General features: G+C 36.6%; 4 protein-coding genes across 4 annotated transcripts; all 4 read right to left on the reverse strand.

Moving 5' to 3' along the window:
• Positions 1 to 3,234: 3,234 nt before the first annotated feature.
• Positions 3,235 to 4,443, reverse strand: LOC116017670 (F-box/kelch-repeat protein At3g23880-like). Its single transcript, XM_031258297.1, has one exon. It carries the CDS (start codon positions 4,441 to 4,443, stop codon positions 3,235 to 3,237), a length of 1,209 nt encoding a protein of 402 aa, XP_031114157.1.
• Positions 4,444 to 6,239: 1,796 nt separating this feature from the next.
• Positions 6,240 to 7,187, reverse strand: LOC116017677 (F-box/kelch-repeat protein At3g23880-like). The gene has a single exon (XM_031258302.1). The coding sequence runs from the start codon at positions 7,185 to 7,187 to the stop codon at positions 6,240 to 6,242; it is 948 nt and encodes a 315-aa protein (XP_031114162.1).
• An 8,767-nt stretch (positions 7,188 to 15,954) lies between these two features.
• LOC116017688 (F-box protein CPR1-like) lies at positions 15,955 to 17,175 on the reverse strand. The gene has a single exon (XM_031258313.1). It carries the CDS (start codon positions 17,173 to 17,175, stop codon positions 15,955 to 15,957), a length of 1,221 nt encoding a protein of 406 aa, XP_031114173.1.
• Positions 17,176 to 18,459: 1,284 nt separating this feature from the next.
• On the reverse strand, positions 18,460 to 19,689 carry LOC116017693 (F-box/kelch-repeat protein At3g23880-like). The gene has a single exon (XM_031258318.1). It carries the CDS (start codon positions 19,687 to 19,689, stop codon positions 18,460 to 18,462), a length of 1,230 nt encoding a protein of 409 aa, XP_031114178.1.
• Between the last annotated feature and the right edge of the window lie 1,020 nt (positions 19,690 to 20,709).

A 20,709-nucleotide genomic window follows, 5' to 3' on the forward strand; every position in this document is an offset into this window, starting at 1 on the left:
AAACAGCCTTGTAATCTCCCGTGGACGGGACATAACATAGCCCCGAGGCTGAGACCACATTATAACGATGCCACCAATCAGGATTCAAAAGCTGAAAAAGCTGAAGCACTTTTGTGCAGCGGCGAGTGGAGGGATTCCACAACAGAATATGCTGTCTCACCGAGAAAAGCGTGAGGCCGTTGCACAACACCAAACACCGGACCACCAACCCGCACCCTCACTCTTACTCCGCCCTGACGGTGACAACGGAACTTGTTCTTGTTGCCAGCCTCAAGAACAAAACAGTGGCGAAAAGTGTCGTTTCCTTTCCACGCAATGTCCGTTAGAGACAGCGGGGTTAATTTTCACACACACTCCATTGGAGGGTAGCTAATTCCGCTAGGGATTGGTGTTCCTCACGGAGATGCAAAAAAGTGGTTTATTTCGATGTGGAGAGCGATGAATTCAAAGAGCTGCCCATCCCTACTTTTCCGGCGAAAAGTTCTGCAATTCTAGGGTTGGGAATCATAGATGATGCACATCTCTGTATGGCTCGCGAGAAGAGGAAGAAAGAGGAGAGGTTGAAGTGTTGGTTATGAAGGAATATGGAGTGAAGAATTCGTGGACTAGTCAGTTTGTGATCTCTGGTTCTCAGTTCAAATCTGATTATCATCGTGACTTTACATTCTACTCTTCTAAATACAATACACAAATGCTGATAGGGAGCTGTTTGTATGGATGGTGGGGAATATTAGTTTATCATTTCATGAATAACAAGCTGGAGAGTTTCTTAGAAGCAAATTCATCACCGGACATAAAAATTATACTGCCGCAATATGTTCCTATGTTCCTAGTTTTGCTTCGCCACATGAGTTTAGTTGGAGAGATGATGATCAGCACAAAAATGATTTTGTGTTGAAATTTATTTTAGAAAGGTTTAATATCTGATAACATTTTATTTTTATTAGTAATATTTTGAGCTAGCTTCAACATTATATCTTTAGAAAATTATTTTTGAAGTCTACCAACCTTAAAAAGTTAATAAAAAATAATCATGAGATGTGTCAAATGATTTTCGAGTTTTCTTTTAATCTTTAGCTACTTTTTTAGTCCTAGCCGGGATCGGTGGCCTACTAGCAAAGCATCACATGTTGATCCTAGTTGACTAGCTCAAATTGCTCTTGTAGAAATTAAATTTGCAATAATCTTATAATTAACAAATGATAAATATGTTTTCAAAAAAAAATGAATGATAAATATATTATATTATTGTCTAAGGGTAGATGTTGTGACGAGTGACAACCTTTGCTGACATTGTTGATCCTCTCAATTACAGTGTTGTGATATTCCTCGACTACAAAGGTAATCACAAAAAGCATAATCTTTAAAACCAATACCGTAATTTTTAATGTGGTAAAATGTTGTTGTGCGCAAAGAGAAAGACAAAAGGATTTAAAAAAAAAAAAAAAAAAAAAAAATTTTTTTTTTTTTTTTTTTTTTTTTTTTTTAAATCCTTTTGTCTTTCTCTTTGCGCACAACAACATTTTACCACATTAAAAATTACGGTATTGGTTTTAAAGATTATGCTTTTTGTGATTACCTTTGTAGTCGAGGAATATCACAACACTGTAATTGAGAGGATCAACAATGTCAGCAAAGGTTGTCACTCGTCACAACATCTACTCCTTAGACAATAATATAATATATTTATCATTCATTTTTTTTTGAAAACATATTTATCATTTGTTAATTATAAGATTATTGCAAATTTAATTTTCTACAAGAGCAATTTGAGCTAGTCAACTAGGATCAACATGTGATGCTTTGCTAGTAGGCCACCGATCCCGGCTAGGGACTAAAAAAGTAGCTAAAGATTAAAAGAAAACTCGAAAATCATTTGACACATCTCATGATTATTTTTATTAACTTTTTAAGGTTGGTAGACTTCAAAAAATAATTTTTCTAAAGATATAATGTTGAAGCTAGCTCAAAATATTACTAATAAAAATAAAATGTTATCAGATATTAAACCTTTCTAAAATAAATTTCAACACAAAATCATTTTTGTGCTGATCATCATCTCTCCAACTAAACTCATGTGGCGAAGCAAAACTAGGAACATAGGAACATATTGCGGCAGTATAATTTTTATGTCCCGGTGATGAATTTGCTTCTAAGAAACTCTCCAGCTTGTTATTCATGAAATGATAAACTAATATTCCCCACCATCCATACAAACAGCTCCCTATCAGCATTTGTGTATTGTATTTAGAAGAGTAGAATGTAAAGTCACGATGATAATCAGATTTGAACTGAGAACCAGAGATCACAAACTGACTAGTCCACGAATTCTTCACTCCATATTCCTTCATAACCAACACTTCAACCTCTCCTCTTTCTTTCCTCTTCTCGCGAGCCATACAGAGATGTGCATCATCTATGATTCCCAACCCTAGAATTGCAGAACTTTTCGCCGGAAAAGTAGGGATGGGCAGCTCTTTGAATTCATCGCTCTCCACATCGAAATAAACCACTTTTTTGCATCTCCGTGAGGAACACCAATCCCTAGCGGAATTAGCTACCCTCCAATGGAGTGTGTTGTGAAAATTAACCCCGCTGTCTCTAACGGACATTGCGTGGAAAGGAAACGACACTTTTCGCCACTGTTTGTTCTTGAGGCTGGCAACAAGAACAGTTCCGTTGTCACCGTCAGGNTTTTTTTTTTTTTTTTTTTTTTTTTTTTTTAAATCCTTTTGTCTTTCTCTTTGCGCACAACAACATTTTACCACATTAAAAATTACGGTATTGGTTTTAAAGATTATGCTTTTTGTGATTACCTTTGTAGTCGAGGAATATCACAACACTGTAATTGAGAGGATCAACAATGTCAGCAAAGGTTGTCACTCGTCACAACATCTACTCCTTAGACAATAATATAATATATTTATCATTCATTTTTTTTTGAAAACATATTTATCATTTGTTAATTATAAGATTATTGCAAATTTAATTTTCTACAAGAGCAATTTGAGCTAGTCAACTAGGATCAACATGTGATGCTTTGCTAGTAGGCCACCGATCCCGGCTAGGGACTAAAAAAGTAGCTAAAGATTAAAAGAAAACTCGAAAATCATTTGACACATCTCATGATTATTTTTATTAACTTTTTAAGGTTGGTAGACTTCAAAAAATAATTTTTCTAAAGATATAATGTTGAAGCTAGCTCAAAATATTACTAATAAAAATAAAATGTTATCAGATATTAAACCTTTCTAAAATAAATTTCAACACAAAATCATTTTTGTGCTGATCATCATCTCTCCAACTAAACTCATGTGGCGAAGCAAAACTAGGAACATAGGAACATATTGCGGCAGTATAATTTTTATGTCCCGGTGATGAATTTGCTTCTAAGAAACTCTCCAGCTTGTTATTCATGAAATGATAAACTAATATTCCCCACCATCCATACAAACAGCTCCCTATCAGCATTTGTGTATTGTATTTAGAAGAGTAGAATGTAAAGTCACGATGATAATCAGATTTGAACTGAGAACCAGAGATCACAAACTGACTAGTCCACGAATTCTTCACTCCATATTCCTTCATAACCAACACTTCAACCTCTCCTCTTTCTTTCCTCTTCTCGCGAGCCATACAGAGATGTGCATCATCTATGATTCCCAACCCTAGAATTGCAGAACTTTTCGCCGGAAAAGTAGGGATGGGCAGCTCTTTGAATTCATCGCTCTCCACATCGAAATAAACCACTTTTTTGCATCTCCGTGAGGAACACCAATCCCTAGCGGAATTAGCTACCCTCCAATGGAGTGTGTTGTGAAAATTAACCCCGCTGTCTCTAACGGACATTGCGTGGAAAGGAAACGACACTTTTCGCCACTGTTTGTTCTTGAGGCTGGCAACAAGAACAGTTCCGTTGTCACCGTCAGGGCGGAGTAAGAGAACAGCCTTGTAATCTCCCGTGGACGGGACATAACATAGCCCCGAGGCTGAGACCACATTATAACGATGCCACCAATCAGGATTCAAAAGCTGAAAAAGCTGAAGCACTTTTGTGCAGCGGCGAGTGGAGGGATTCCACAACAGAATATGCTGTCTCACCGAGAAAAGCGTGAGGCCGTTGCAACAACACCAAACACCGGACCACCAACCCGCACCCTCACTCCTCACGTGCCGCTGGAATAGCGTTTCGATGCGGAGAGTACTGTCGGTGGTTATGGATGAAAAGGCTAACCTTTTGCCGGACGCCGCCGCCACAAGCACTCGCCGGCCGCCGCGGTAGGAGAGCTTGAAATCGGGGTCTTCTATTGTGGATCGCCATTCTTTGCATACGCATCCGAATCGGATCACAGCTTTCATCTTCAATTTCAAAAGTGTATCGCGAATCACCTCGATTGGTATGTGCGGCACCGATCGAGCCTTTTTTGCGCCTGAAACTTCCATGGTGATCCAAGAATTGTTGAGAGGATCGGAAAGAAATGAAAGGCGGAATGAAGCTAGGGTTTTCCGCTTCGAATTGAATCAATACTCATTTCCTACGTAACAAATAAAGAAATCATATATATACAAAAATTCTCCCGATTAGTCTTGGTTCATCAGGTTGTTGTTGACTAGGTTGAGGCGATAGACACAATTACTTAGAGTGTGCTTGGTTCACAAATGAGAATTAGAATCGAAATGAGAATCAAATACTTCGTAATGGATTTTGGTGAAAAGTTTGGTAGTAGAGTGGAATGAGAATGATTATTAATAATTGGGGAAGAGTAGTAGGAAGGGAAATGAAACTATTATTTTATTAGAGAATGAGTTTTACAATTGATGGGGTAATCAAAACCCATAGTAGTGTTTTAAAAACTTGTCAATAGTCAACCAACAACCAATAATAATGATTTTGATACGTATTCTTGATAGCTAAACATGTCAACCAAACACACCCTTAATTGTGACATCTTATTCGTTATCAATTGTCACAATTACCATATTATCGATCTATGATTAAAAATGTTATATATCACAATTATCACAAATAATATAATAGTGTTGTACAAAAAGAATATTATTTGTGATTAAATTACAAAGTGTGGGTTATATGTAAGATAAGGGGCACTGATGTTTCGTTGTCTAACAACAATATTTTGTTTGCCTATATATGACTTTGTTGTAATACTGTGATTACTTTTGTAGTCGGGGAAAATATATTTTGTTGTAATGCTGTAATTACATTTTTAGTCAAGAAAACATCATTTTTAGTCAAGAAAACATCACTCATTTTATTGATATTATAACCTTAAAATTATTAGAGGATTAAGTGTGACAATTTCATTAAAAGTTGTCACTCGTCGTCACAACCTCTACTCCTTAGGCAATAGTATAATCTCCAATATGATAGATTCAGAAACATAGATTAATTCATCTCTTTGTAACATCATATTGCCACAGGGAAAATATCCTTCTTTTTCATACATCATAGTTATTTGCACCTTTGTTGTAACACTGTAATTAAATTTTTAGTCCAAAAAAAAAATCCCTGCTTTTGCTATATTACAATACTAAAATTATTAGAGAGGATCAAGTGCAACAATGTCAGCAAAGGTTGTCACTCATCACAACATCTACTCCTTAGGCAATAATATAATATATTTATCATTCATAACATCTACTCCTTAACCAATAATATAATAAGATTATTACAAATTCAATTTCCTAGTAAAATAGTTTGAGCCAGTCTACTAGGACCAAAAGGTAACAATGCTTTGCTAGCAGGCCGACGATCCCCGCTAGGGACTAAAAAATTGGCAGAAGGTAACTATGGATGCTTTGCTAGCAGGCCGGCGATCCACGCTAGGGACTGAAAAACTAAAGAAAACTTGTTAATTATTGGACACATCTCGTGATTTTTTTAACTAAACTTTGTAAGGCAGGTAGACTTCAAAAATATATTTTTCAAAAAGACATAATGTTGAAGCTAGTTCAAAATATTAAAGTACTAATCAAAATAAAATGTTATCAGATATTGAACCTTTCTAAAATAAATCTCAACACATAATTATTTTTGTGCTGATCATCATCATCTCTCCAACTAAACTCATGTGGCGAAGCAAAGCTCTGAACATAGGAACATATAGCGGCAGTATGATTTTTATGTCCTGATTCTGCTTCTGCTTCTAAGAAATTCTCCAGCTTCTTATTCTTGAAATGATAAACTAATGTTCCCCACCATCCATACAAACAGCTCCCTATCAGCAGTTGTGTATTGTATTTGGAAGAATAGAGTGTAAAGTCACGATGATAACCAGATCTGAACTGAGAGAGTGAGAGCCAGAGATCACAAACTGACTAATCCACGAATTCTTCACTCCATATTCCTTCATAACCAACACTTCAACCTCCCCTATTTCCTTCCTCTTGTCTCGAAGCATACAGAGATGGGCGTCGTCTATGATTCCCAACCCTAGAATCGCACAACTTTTCTCCGGAAAATTGGGAGTGGGCAGCTCTTTGAATTCATCGCTCTTTGAATCGAAATAAACCACTTTACTGCATCTCCGTGAAGAACACCAATCCCTAGCGGAATGAGCTACCCTCCAATGGAGTGTGTTGTGAAAATTAATCCCGCCGTCTCTAACAGAGTTTGCGTGGTAAGGAAACGAAACTTCTCGCCACTGTTTATTCCTCAGGCTGGCTACAAGAACAGTTCCATTTCGGAGTAAGAGAACAGCCTTGTAATCTCCTGTGGACGGGACATAACATAGCCCTGAGGCTGTGACCACATCTAGACGATGCCCCCAAGAAGGCTCCAAACTTTGAAGCTCAAGCACTTTTGTGCAGCAGCGAGTGGAGGGATTCCACAACAGAATATGTTTTCCCGCGGAGAAAAGCACGAGGCCGTTGCAACAACACCAAACACCGGACCACCAATCACCCTTTAGCGTTTTGATGCGGGGAGTGTCGTCGGCCGTGATGGATGTAAAGGCTAAGTTAATGCCAGACGCCGCTGCAACAAGCAGTCGCCGGTCGCCGCGGTAGGAGAGCTTGAAATCGGGGTCTTCTATTGTGGATCGCCATTCTTTACATACGCATTCGCATCGGATCAGAGCTTTCATCTTCAATTTGAAAAGTATATGGCGAATCATCTCAATTGGCATGTGCGGCGGCGATCGAGCTTTCTTTGCGGCTGAAATTTCCATGGCGATCCAAGAATTGATGAGAATGAATGAATGAATTGAAGCTAGTTAGTTGAGAGGATTGCAAAGAAATTAAAGGCGGAATAATGAGGCTAGGGTTCACCCGTTACGTTTTCCCGCTTGGAATTGAATCAATAGTAGATTCACATTCAATACTAATTTCCTACGCACTAAATAAACAAATCATATATATAGAAAAAAAATTCTCCGGATTCGGCTTGGTTTATCAGGTGGTTGATTAGGAAGTGTCAAAATTATTATATTATTTGTGACTAAAAAAAGTTAAATATCACAATTATCACAAATAATATAATAGTGTATGTTGTACAAAAAGAATATTATTTATATTAAAATATGAAATGTCATAACAATTTGTCACTAAATGTCTTTTTTTGTTTTTGTTTTTTGTCACTAAATGTCTTAATACTTATATAAGTATGAAAGTAATGATACTATTGTTATTTAATGCCAATAAAACTCTAGTGCAGTTAACAATGAGTATTTAATTATTAAAAAAATACTGGATAGCCAAGGACCTTGTAGTCCAGTGGCATCAAACCCTTCCCTTTATATGGGAGGTGGTGCTTCAATAGGTTGAGAAAGTAGTTATAAACAGATATTGCATTGTTTTCGTTGTCTAACAACAGTATTTTGTTTGCCTATATATGACTTTGTTGTAATATTGTGATTATTTTTGTAGTCGGAGAAAATACATTTTGTCATTTTATTGATATTATGACCTTAAAATTATTAGAGGATTAAGTGTGATAACGTCATTAAATCACAACCTCTACTCCTTAGGCAATAGTATAACCTGAGTGATTGAGTCCATCCAATGTGACAGATTCTCTGAGCAATTGAGTCCACCCAATGTGACAGATTCTCTCAATATAATAGATTCTTTATGGACAAAAGATCAAGAAATTAAAGTGTTCCGTTTTGTTTCTTTCCCGATCATAAACCAATACCTTACCCCAAAACAATACTTCAGAAATAAATAAAACGTTTAAGTCATAATACGTACTCGATCTCAATTTAATTTTGTCTTGAAAAAGAAGAAGATATTTTTATAAACTCTAAATACACGTATAATAATGTAGCTATATATCTTTAAAAACTATTAAGATAGATGCAAGCTACTTCTTGACATGCATATTATACACTCCTCCCATGTTTAAAATATTGCTAATAAGAATTGAATCAACTTAACTTAAAACATAATTCATAAACAACAAAGTAAATTTATATAAGATCATAAAAAGTAGAAACATTATGTTTTGAGTTACAAATTCAATGATGAAATCATGATGACTGTCCATCAACAAACTGGCCTTAACACACTAATTAAACCCAATATTCATTAGGCCAAGCAATTAAAATTCTCAACATAGAAAAACATACTAGTAAAGTACCCCCAAGAGTTCTGCTTTAGGAGGTCCATCAACACTTCCTTCAGTTCGTCTTTTTTCCGGTCATAAACATATACATGACACCGATCTGAACCCCTACGCGTGAATATTACTTGTTTTGTATTATTTGTCTGAAAGTAGAATGTTAAGTCAAGGCTCCTATAAGTCGTCATTTGGATAGAAAACACAGTCATCCATGATTCTTCTATGCCATATTCCTTCATAATCAATACTTGCATCGTGTTGATTTCTTCCTCATTGTGATGAGGAATGCATGCGATTATCGAGTTGTTTTCTCTCTGTTCGAGAGGGGTAGGCAAGATTTTGAATTCATCATGCACAGGATCAAAATATAGGATTCTATTCATATGGGCTCTCGGCAAGTCATACCAATTGATATCTGTGATGTCACTTACCCACCAGTGAAACGTATTGCGAAAGCCAACACTGCCTCTGGTAGAACCAAAGAAATAAGGGAACCGCACTGATCGCCACTTTTTGTGGGTGAAACTGGCAGAGATGACATATTGATCATCAAAATTATGCATCCGCATTAAGTCGCAACGCAGTAGGACGACCTTGTAATCTCTAGTGCGGGAGTCGTAGCATAGCCCTGCAAGGGCACCCAAGCTTTTTAACCCCGTAGGCCCCGGTGACTCGAGGACTTTCGTCGAACACTTGGTGAGCGGGTTCCACAACAAAATATCTTTCTCACCGGCCGCCAGAAGCACAAACCCGTTGCAACAACACAAAGCTGTGACACGGTATTGGTCGCTCCCAGGAATCAATGGATAAGCCGCAGCCTCTCCCAACGGGCATTCTTGCCTTTCAAGACGAAGATCATCATGTCTTGAAGTGGATCTAACGACCAATTTTCTGGAATTTTGGGAACTCCAGCGTTCGGATTCGTGAGTGAGGATGATCAGTCGTCCTTGTCCACCATACGATAACTTGAAATCTGAGTCTTGTATCATCGAACGCCACTGTTTACATGCGCATTGGAATCGGATGATAGACTTCACCGGCAACTGCAAAAGTATAATTCGAATAATCTCATTAGGTATGTTTGACGATGGAGCCGAAAATTCCATGTCGTGGGAAATTGCGAATAAGAAGCTGATCGATGATGAAGCGTATTCTATATTGGATATTGGAATTGAAGTAGGGTTTGTGAAGACTCTTTTTATAGGGTCACAGACTAAGGCCCTGTTTGGTAAATGGCTGTTGTTGGCTGTTTGGGTTAGAAGGTATAGGCCCTGTTTGGTAAATAATCAGCCTATAAGCTAATTTTGGTTTATTTGACCACTATTAATTGTTTGGTTAATAAGCTTTTTGCAACTCCAAAATGCTAAAATTCAAAAGGCTACTCAAAGCAGTCTTTTCAATTAGCTTTTTGAGAAAAGAAATTATACAAAACAGCTATCAGCTAGCAGCTAATTTATCAAACAACTTTCTACAATCAGCTAATATTATCAACAAATCATACATTCTAACCCAAACAGCCAACCCAATCAGCCAACATCCATTTACCAAACAGGGCCATAATTTGTTGATAATATTAGCTGATTGTAGAAAGTTGTTTGATAAATTGGCTGTTAGCTGATAGCTATTTGTTTATAATTTCTTTTCTCAAAAAGCCAATTGAAAAGGCTACTTTGAGTAGCCTTTTGAATTTTAGCATTTTGGAGTTACAAAAAGCTTATTAACCAAACAACTAATAGTGATCAAATAAGTCAAAATTGACTGATAGGCTGATTATTTGCCAAACAGGGCCTAAATTTTCTTCACATATTCTAACTAAGTTCCTACCACACATTGAAAATTATTATTTGCGAATGATTCATCAGTCAGTTTTTGACAAAAAAGTAGAATTGTTAATAAATGAAATAAATACTTATAATATCCAAAATTATTACTTTGTCATCGATTATAACACTGAATTATATAGGCTACGTATTAGATTTAATTACATGAGTAGTTCAGTTGGGTGATAAATTGTGACAATGATTAGGATCGAATCCAATGAGCTTATTTTGAGCAAAAATATAGACTTGGATGTTAGAATTTTTAGCTTAAAGTGACATTGAAAGATGCTATTTTGTGGTACAAATATATGTGGGGTCTACTTTCGGTTTAGGTCGGCTAAATGTGGATTCAGCTTCTTCGTAGTGAGACGAAAAAATTAATATATTGTACGCTTAAAACAATTAATGAGTTAATGAGAAATTGATTCTCATAGTAGATCATTTGAGTTGGAAAATGGAATTGGACCAAAAAAAGTGGCGGGGATCAAAAGGAAACTCATGAATCGTTTGACACATCTCATGATTATTTCTACTAGCTTTTCGATCAAGGCAGCAAGCTGACTTCAAAAAAATAATTTTTCAAAAGACATAATATTCAAGTTCAACATATTACTAATAAAAGTAAACTTCAAATAAAAATGTTATTCGATATTAAACTTTTCTATAATAAACCTCAACACAACATCATTCTCGAGAGGTTTGGGCTGATCATCATCTCTCCAAATAAATTCGAGAGGCAAAACAAATCTTTGATCATAGGGTTCACTCATTTTACGTATGGAAGGGGTTTATATTGTATGTGGTTAAGTGGTTAATTAACTAGAGTTACATGTGTCTCGGTACAAGAGAAGCTCCCTAAAATCATATATAAATTAAAGCCAATAAATTAAAAGGTAGTTTTAGTTTAAAAAAAGATAACTATGTAGACAAGGATAAAAGATTGAGCCCGACACTAGGCAATGATTCTCTCACTTAATATATTGTGGGCTATTTATTACCTTTCCACCATCCAACCTATTAGGTTATTGTGAGCCTTAATATGAGAAAATTTCACCTTTTGTTAGCAATGTTTACATCATAGATAAGGTATATATATGTTTTAAACAAAAAAAATGACGACTATTATTATCTTTTACATCACAACATTTGCACTTTAGACAATAATATAATATATTTATCATATCACTTGGCAATTTCAGGGTTACAAATTCCTCCTGACCAAAAGAGTGGACAAATTAAACTGATTTAGCTTGACTCTAGGTAAGTTTACCTACTCAAAAATAAATAAATAAAAATAGTGCAGGGTTCAATTCAATCCCTAAAGGCTAAAGTTGACACACATTATCTTATGATTATTTCTACTAAATTTTCATGGCAGGCTTCAATAAAATAATTTTTCAAAAGACATAATAATGTTGAAGCTCAAAGTATTATTAATCAAAAATAAAGTTAGTTAAAATAAAACTTTTATCAGATATTAAACCTTTCCAAAAGCATCATCATTCTCGACTGGGGGTTGTGTTGATGTTCATTATCTCTCCAAATAAAGTCATGTGGCGAAATAATACTCTGAACATAGGAACATATACTAACAAGGTCCCCAGAAAATCCTGATTCTCTGAAAAAAGGCTTGAGTGTGTTATTCTTCAAATCATAAACTAATATTTGCAGCCACCTAAAGTACGAGGTGCAGCATATGAGCACTTTGGCATTGCATTCGGAAGAGTATAATGTCATGTTTCTATTATCACATATGATTCCTTCACATTTGAACTTGGTGGCAGAGATGTCAAACTCAGTGACCCATGATTCCTCCACTCCATATTCTTTCATAACCAACACTTGTATCAATTCTTTCCGTTCGCGAGCCACGCAGAGACACTCGTCAATGATTCCCAATCCAAGAATTACACTACTTTCAATTTCTCCTCCGGGGACGGGCAGCTCTTTGAACTCATCGCTCTCCGGGTCAAAATAAACGATCTTGTTCAACCCCGTTTGCAAATCACCCACCTTCCAATGGAGTGTGCTGTGAAAGTTAACCCCGCTGTCTCTAATGGACTCAGCGTTGTAAGGAAATAACACTTTTCGCCACTCTTTGTTCTTGAGGCTGGCAACAAGAACAGTAGTTGTATCCGAGAGGTTAAACACAACGGCCTTGTAATCCCCCGTGGACGGGTCATAGCATAGCCCAGAAACCACATGTGCATGATACAAAATGAGCAAGCGGGGAAGCTCAAGCACTTTTGTGAAGCGGCGAGTGGAGGGGTTCCACAACAGAATATGTTTTCCCACGGAGAAAAGCACCAGCCCGTTGCAAGAACACCAAACCCCGGACCAACACCCATGATGTTGTAGGGGAAACGGAGTGTTAATGAAGGAGGAGAAGAAGGCCTCCCAAGTGAGAGGTCACAGGTGACTACATTGTAGCAGAGTCAATAGTATTAAAAAATATTATTTAAAATTTTATTAAAAATAAAAACATTAAAAAATAAAAGAAGAGAAAAGCACTTAATATGCAATACCTTTTTTTTGAAAACATTAAATATTTTATTTTTAAAATTTTAAATAGTTATTTAATTTTATTTTATTAAAATAATATTTCTAATTCCAATACTTTTTTTTTTGAAAACTCTAATTCCAATACCTAATTTTTTGTGTAATCAAAATTTAACATTTAATATGCAATCTTTAACAACTAAATATACAAACATGTGTATATATTGGTGTTGTGTTATTGTTATGTCATAGGTTTGAATCTTGGTGGTGTTATTGTTAGGTCATAGGTTTGAATCTTACACCCCGGGTCCATGGTGCAATCAACTGTATTTGTAGATAACTTCCAATTTTGGGTTAGGTTTAAGAGAACATGTAAAGGAAGCTAGATATATATAGACCGAATTTGTACGAGAAATGAATCTTTTTAGCGTTTGAAGTAGCCATTATGCAGCGACCTAATAGATTCGGATTATGGTAAGTTTACAATGGATTATGTCATGAAAAGTCAGGAGTAACAAAGACGACCCCTTCTTCCTTCACCAACCCCCAAAAGCCATTTCAGTGTTTTACATTATCACAAATAACTTCAACATATTACTAACAAAAATAATAAACTATAAATAAAATTTTATCAAAAAATATTAAACATTTCCAAAATAAATTAACCGATATTAAACATTTTCAAAATAAAACTTAACACAACATCATTCTCCGGGAGTTTGTGCGGGTCATCTCTCCAAATAAATTCATATGGTGAAACAAAACTCTGCACGTAGGAACATAGAGCAATAGGCTCCCTAAAACTATGTCTTGTTTCTCGCAAGAGATAGTTGAGTGTGTTACTCTTCAAATCATAAACTACTATTTGCCAGGAATCACTCCAATTGCTCCATATAAGCACTTTGGTATTGCATTTCAAAGAGTATAATGTGAAGTTATGATAATTCCATCTGAATTGAGAGGGAAATAATGAGATAACAAACTTATTGACCCACGATCTCTTCACTCCATATTTCTTCATAACCATTACTTCTATATTATATGTTGGTCTCCGCAGGCGAGCCGTGCAGAGACAGTTGTCCATGATTCCCAATCCAATAATTATATTACTTTTTCTTTTCCACCCGAGACTAGGCAGCTCTTTGAATTCATCGCTCTCCGCCTCAAAATAAACAATGGTGTCGCATTTCAAAAAGTAACTCTCCCGCCGAGAAGTAGAAATTACCCTCCAATGGAGTGTGTTGCGAAAGTTAAGGCCGCCTTCAGTGAAGGGGGGTGTGCGGTAAGGAAATGCCACTTGTCGCCACTCTTTGTTCTTGAGGCTAGCGACCATAAGAGTGCCATAAAGGCTAAATAATAGAACAGCCTTGTAATCTCCCGTGGACGAGACGTAACATAGCCCCGAGACCACATTGGGGAGCAGGTCGTTCAGACGTGGAAGCTCGAGCACTTTTGCGCAGCAGCGAGTGGAGGGGTTCCACAACAGAATATGTTTTCCCACGGAGAAAAGCACGAGGCCGTTGCAAGAACACCAAACACCAGACCACCAACTATTTAGGGGGGGAAACCTAGTAGTAGTGTTAAGGAAGGAGGTGAGATTATTAATGTCAGTGACCCGGAATGGCGTCTCAATGTGGGGAGTAGTAGTGGTTGTTATGGATGTTAGGGCTAAGCAGCTACTGCTGCTGTGTGCCACCACCATTACTCGCTTCCGTCCACTGTAGGAGAGCTTGAAATGGGGGTTTTGTATGGTGGAAAGCCATTCTTTGCATACGGATTGGAATCGGATCACAGCTTTTACCTCCAAGTTCAAAAGAATCTGGCGAATGATCTCAATTGGTATATGAACTACTTCCATGTTCGATCGATTTGATGTATGTATACGCTATGGTGAATTGAGATTTGAGATAGAAGCTAGCGGAGAGGAGAGCATATCTTTTTTTAGGGTGAATTATATATATTGGCGCTGGCGCTGCCTTAGGTTTAGATCACTGTGTCAGTTAGTTTTTGGGTAGTAGATTCTATGATGTTAAGCAAGATCAAGCCCAATAGATTATAGGCTACGAGGATACCGGATTGAGCCCATTCAATATATGATGGGTTCGTGATTTTGTACATCCGTGCTATGTATTTTCTTGATATGATAACATGGTTACAGATAGGGATGAAAATAGACCGTGCCGAACCGAGTTTTAGAAAAATAAGTCTAAGCCAACATGGTTACAGATAGGGATGAAAATAGACCGTGCCGAACCAAGTTTTAGAAAAATAGGTCTAAGCCTGCTATAGATATCTTACGTCTGAACCTGGGGCTGCGCCGTAATAGGCTTAACCCTGAGTTTACAATTGGTGGGTCTGAGCCGTAATAGGCTTATAGCATATCTTACGTTTGAACCTGGGGCTGCGCCGTAATAGGCTTAACCCTGAGTTTACAATTGGTGGGTCTGAGCCGTAATAGGCTTAAGCCTGAGTTTACAATTGGTCTATCCTAGCTCAAGCATTTTTAAAAGTCTATTTAATATGGAGGCCTAAAAAAAGACTTCAATCTTTGAACTTATTTAAAGCTTATGTAATATATTGTAGCCTTTAAGCCTTTTCAATGCGTACATACGTGTAAAAAAATTTTAAAATGCAACATAATAGACAATAATTAAGATACTAAATCCGTTTAAATTAAGTAACAGGGGCCAAGGTTTTAAATCCGTTTTAAATTAAGTAACTTCAGCTCAAATTATTATTAATAAAAATAAACTTAAAATAAAGTTTTATCAAAAATTAAACCTTTCCAAAACAACCTTAGCTCGGCAGAGAGGTCATTCTTGAATCTTTCAGGAAATTGTTTGTTTTGTTTCTTTCCAGTTCATAAACCAATACCTTCTTCTGATCATGACTCCGTAAACCAAAAAATTTATATAAGATCATAAAAAATAGAAACATTTCGAGTTAACAATGATGAAATCGTGACTGTCCATCAACAAACTGGCCTAACACACTAATTAACTTCTAGCAACTCCAAATAATTTCAACTAATTAAATGTTCATTAAGACACTTATTAATTATTCATGTGACTGCAGGGGCAAGCAATTAAAACTCTCAACATAGAAACACATACTAGCATAGGACCCAAGACCTGTGTTCTGCTTTAGGAAGTCCATCAGCACTTCCTTCACTTCGTCTTTTTTCCGATCATAAACATATAAATGTTGCCGATCTGAACTCCTACGCATGAATAATACATTTTCTTGTGTATTATTTTTCTGAGAATAGAATGTTAAGCCATAACCCCCATAAGTAACGGTAAGTTGAGGCATTTGGATAGCAAACACAGTCATCCATGATTCTTGTCTGCCATATTCCTTCATAATCAGTACTTGGATTGTTTTGGTTTCTTCCTCTATGTGATGAGGAATGCATGCCATGGATAAACAGGCATCTATAACCCCTAACCCGACTATCGAGCTCAGTTCGGTAGGGGTGGGCAAGATTCTGAATTTATCATGCACAGGATCAAAATATACGATCCTATTCCTATCCCTATCGGCCGGAAAGTAATCACTACCCCAATCATACGGACCTTTGATGTCATTTACCCACCAATGAAACGTATTGCGAAACTCAACGCTGCCTATAGCAGAATCGAAGTCATAAGGGAACCACACATGTGACCACTTTTTGTGGTTAAGGCTTGCATAGATGACAAACGGATTGTCAAAACATTCAAATTTATAGCCAAAATAATTTCTACAGGAGCGAATTAAAAGGACAACCTTGTAATCTCTAGTGCAAGAGTCATAGCATAGCCCCGCAAGGTTACCTAGACTTTTAAGCACCGGATATGGCGACACGAGCACTTTCGTCGAACACCTGGTGGACGGGTTCCACAACAAAATATCTCTCCCACCCGCCGCCAGAAGCACAAACCCGTTGCAAGAACATAGAGCTCTAACGCGGTATTCGTCGCTCCCAGGAATGAATGGATAAGCCGAAGCCTCACCCAACGGCCATTTTTCCCTTTCAAGACGAAGATCACCATGTCTTGTAGTGGATCTAACGACCAATTTTCTGGAATTTTGGGAACCCCGGCGTTCGGATTCGTTCGAGAGGATGATCAGTCGTCCTTTTCCACCATACGACAACTTGAAATCTAAATCTTGTATCATCAAACGCCACTGTTTACATACGCATCGGAATCGTATGATAGACTTCACCAGCAACTTCAAAAGTATAATTCGAATAATCTCATTAGGTATGTTTGACGATGGAGCCGAAGCTTCCATGTCAAGCGAAATTGCGAATAAGAAGCTGATCTGATGATGAAGAAGACGAGGCGTATTATATTGGAAATGAAGTAGCTAGGGTTTGTGAAGACTCTTTTTATAGGGTCAGGGACTAAAATTTCTTCACATATTTTAAGTAAATTCGTGCCACACATTGAAAATTACATTCGCCAATGATTGATCAATCAGTTTTGGACAGAGAATTAGAATTGTTAATAATTGAAAGGGAAAATGGCACTTTTTCCCCTGTGTTACGTGAATATAGCACTTTTTTCCCCTGTGTTATTAAAGTGGCATTTTTTCCCCCTGAAATGTTAAATTGACATTTTTATTCTTAAGAATAATTATTTCATTTATTTTTCTTCTCCAACAAATTATTACTTATATGTATGGATAATTACGATTCGGTTCGAATCTAACCAAACACTATAGCAATCATACCGAAATAGTATGGACGGTTCTGGTTACGATTCAGAATCGAAAAAATAAAATTAAATAATTGTTGAACCGTGAACCGGAATTGAACCAGTCATATATAGTGAAAATGATCAAATACTTATTTTGATAAATCAGTACGGTTCAGTTCCAATTTTCGATTTTGAACCGCCAATCAAAACTTATTTATTTATTTATTTTTATAATTTTTATTTCTTATTTAAAAATAGTCTAAATTCAACAATTATTTTATTTTATTTTTTTCGGTTCTGAATCGTAACCGTAACCGTCCATACTATTTGAGTTCAACTGCTACAGTGCTCGATTAGGTTCGTAACGAACCATGATCTTCCGTACATATTAGTAATAATTTGTTAGAGAATAAAAATCAATGAAATAGTTATTTTAAGGGCAAAAATGTCAATTTAACATTATAGGGGGAAAACTACCACTTTTAAAATAATTGAGGGGGAAAAACTATCGCTTTAATAACTCAGGGGGAAAAACTATCACTTTAATAACTCAGGGGGAAAAAGTGCTATATTCACATAACATAGGGGGAAAAAGTGTCATTTTCCCTAATTGAAATAAATAAACCAACATGGTTTGTGTGATGGTTCAGTACCCTTGTCCCTTAAGCATGAAGTTGAGGGTTGGATATGTAAAGCCAAAAATCACATCTGAATTCATACACTGAGATGACGAATACTTAACCATTAATTAAACTGATGAACTGTGACATTTGACAACAAATCAACACACTAATTAGCTAAATTCTAGCAATTAATTCCAAATAGTTTCAACTAAATATTCGGTAGGGCACGTATTAATTAATTAATCATATGTGGCTTAATTAATCATATGTGGCTGCAGTGGCAAGGAAGCAAGACTCTCAACGTAGAAACACATACTAACACACCATATACCACGACGACCTGAGTCGTTCTTTGGGAAATCCAAAGGCACTTCCCTCAGTTCATCTTTTTTTCGATCATAAACATATACTTTCCCCTCGGACCAATTCATAGCATGAAGGAATAATACTTCTTGTGCATTGTTTTTCTGAGAATAGAATGTTAATCCATAACTCGCAATAGTATATGGATATTGAGTATTAATTTGGACAGCAAATGCAGTCATCCATGATTCTTGAATGCCATATTCCTTCATAATCAATACTTGGATTGTTATGGGTATTGAATTTTTCTGTTTGTGAACCGTGCATGCTATGGATAAACAGTCATCTATAACCCCCAACCCGACTATGGGAAAATTTTGTCTCAGTTCGGGAGTGGGCAAGATTTTAAATTCATCACACACAGGATCAAAATATACAATCCTATTCCTATTGCCTCCCGAGAAGTAATCCATATTCGAATGCCAATTCTCTATGTCACTTGCCCACCAGTGAAATGTATTGTGAAATTCCACACCGCCTCTGGTAGAATCCAAGTTATAAGGGAACTGCACTGGTCGCCACTCTTCGTGGTTGAGGCTTGTAGAGATGACAAATGGATTGCCAAATTCACGATCCAGCGGCCCTGGCCCTATTAGGGGGCGAATTGATAGGACGGCCTTGTAATCTCTTGTGCAGGAGTCGTAGCAAAGCCCTCCAAGGAGAACCGAATTTGACTTCTCCGGATATGGCGACTCGAGCACTTTTGTCGAACACCTGGTGGACGGGTTCCACAACAAAATATCTCTCTTAGCCATCAAAAGCACAATCCCGTTGCAAGAACACAAAGAACTTACAGGGTATTCGTCACTTGCACGATTAATCAATGGATAAGCAGCCTCTCCGAACGGCAATTCATGCCTTTGAAGACCAGAATCATGGCTTGTGGATCTAACTAATAAGAATCTGAAATTCCAATTATAATCCTGGCTTTTGGAATCGAGGGAGAGGATTATCACTCGTCGTTGTCCACAATACGAGAGCTTGAAATCTGAGTCGTCTATCAACGAACGCCATTGTTTACAGACACACTGGCACCGGATCACAGCCTTCATCGGCAACTGCAAAAGTATATGCGGAATGATTTCATTAGGAATGTTTGAGAATGGAGTTGAAGCTTCCATGTCGATCGTGCGATACATCAGATCGAATAAGAAGCTGAAGGCGTATTGGAAGTAGCTAGGGTTTAATTATATTTGTGAATTGTGAGACTCCTTTTATAGGCCGGGCTATGGACTAAAATTTTCACCACAAGTCCAACCTAAATAATAAATAAAATATGTGGCTTAATTTTTTTAAATTCATCATGGCAATTGTCACTACATTCCAATTGACTACAATGTCATTGCCATCAATTTACAATTTTAGTTTTTGAATTATATATAATGCAAGTACAATATTTATTTTTAATAATATAAATTTGTAATTGTACCATATAATTAGTCGCTTATTCATATAGACGGAATTATTTTGGATATTTATAAATGATATGGATTTCACACGTGTGATGCAAATCCTGGCCTGCACGAAAATTTGGTGTTTCAACTTTCAAGGATTCCCTAAGTAAGAACCCTTTGATGATCACTTATTCCCTTTCCCTGAATAAATAGATGATTCAAAATTCAAATAAAGATTTTACTTTTGGTCAAAATAGAAATAGGGTTTGAAATAATAAAATTCTTTCGATCTCAAAATTCTTTTTAAATTTTTTTTTGAACCCGGGCACGAAGTCTGAATATTCAATTCAGTATGAATCATAGTTAAAATATTTCTTAATATATTTCGTGTTCCAGAGACTAGAAGAAATATCTGACGAAGTAGAATCATCTTTATCAAGATGACAGCCCAAGATGACAGCCCAATTCTCTGTACTATCAATAGGATCCATTAGAACAAGTCACACACTCATATTCCAGTTTTGATTGAATTTCTTGTGCTCATAAATGTATAGTTTGGTGTTAAGTCTTGAAAATAGATTGACAATTTAACTCCTCATAGACTTGGGAGAGAATTAATATGATCCACATTATAGATTGGCAAAGTCGAAAATCGGTGTAATGGGCAACTAGTCTAGTAGTCTGATATAATTGGCCTTAGCAGCTAACTGGTTTTTACTTTATGTTGGCACACTGCACTTTCATGAA

The sequence above is a fragment of the Ipomoea triloba genome, chromosome 4 (genome assembly GCF_003576645.1).
Source record: "Ipomoea triloba cultivar NCNSP0323 chromosome 4, ASM357664v1".
In the NCBI taxonomy this organism is placed as follows: Eukaryota; Viridiplantae; Streptophyta; class Magnoliopsida; order Solanales; family Convolvulaceae; genus Ipomoea; species Ipomoea triloba.

Excerpts from the sequence above, each read along its gene's own strand:
- LOC116017677 (XM_031258302.1), bottom strand. The coding sequence starts at position 7,187 with ATGGAAATTTCAGCCGCAAAGAAAGCTCGATCGCCGCCGCACATGCCA.
- LOC116017688 (XM_031258313.1), bottom strand. The coding sequence starts at position 17,175 with ATGGAAGCTTCGGCTCCATCGTCAAACATACCTAATGAGATTATTCGA.
- LOC116017670 (XM_031258297.1), bottom strand. The coding sequence starts at position 4,443 with ATGGAAGTTTCAGGCGCAAAAAAGGCTCGATCGGTGCCGCACATACCA.
- LOC116017693 (XM_031258318.1), bottom strand. The coding sequence starts at position 19,689 with ATGGAAGCTTCAACTCCATTCTCAAACATTCCTAATGAAATCATTCCG.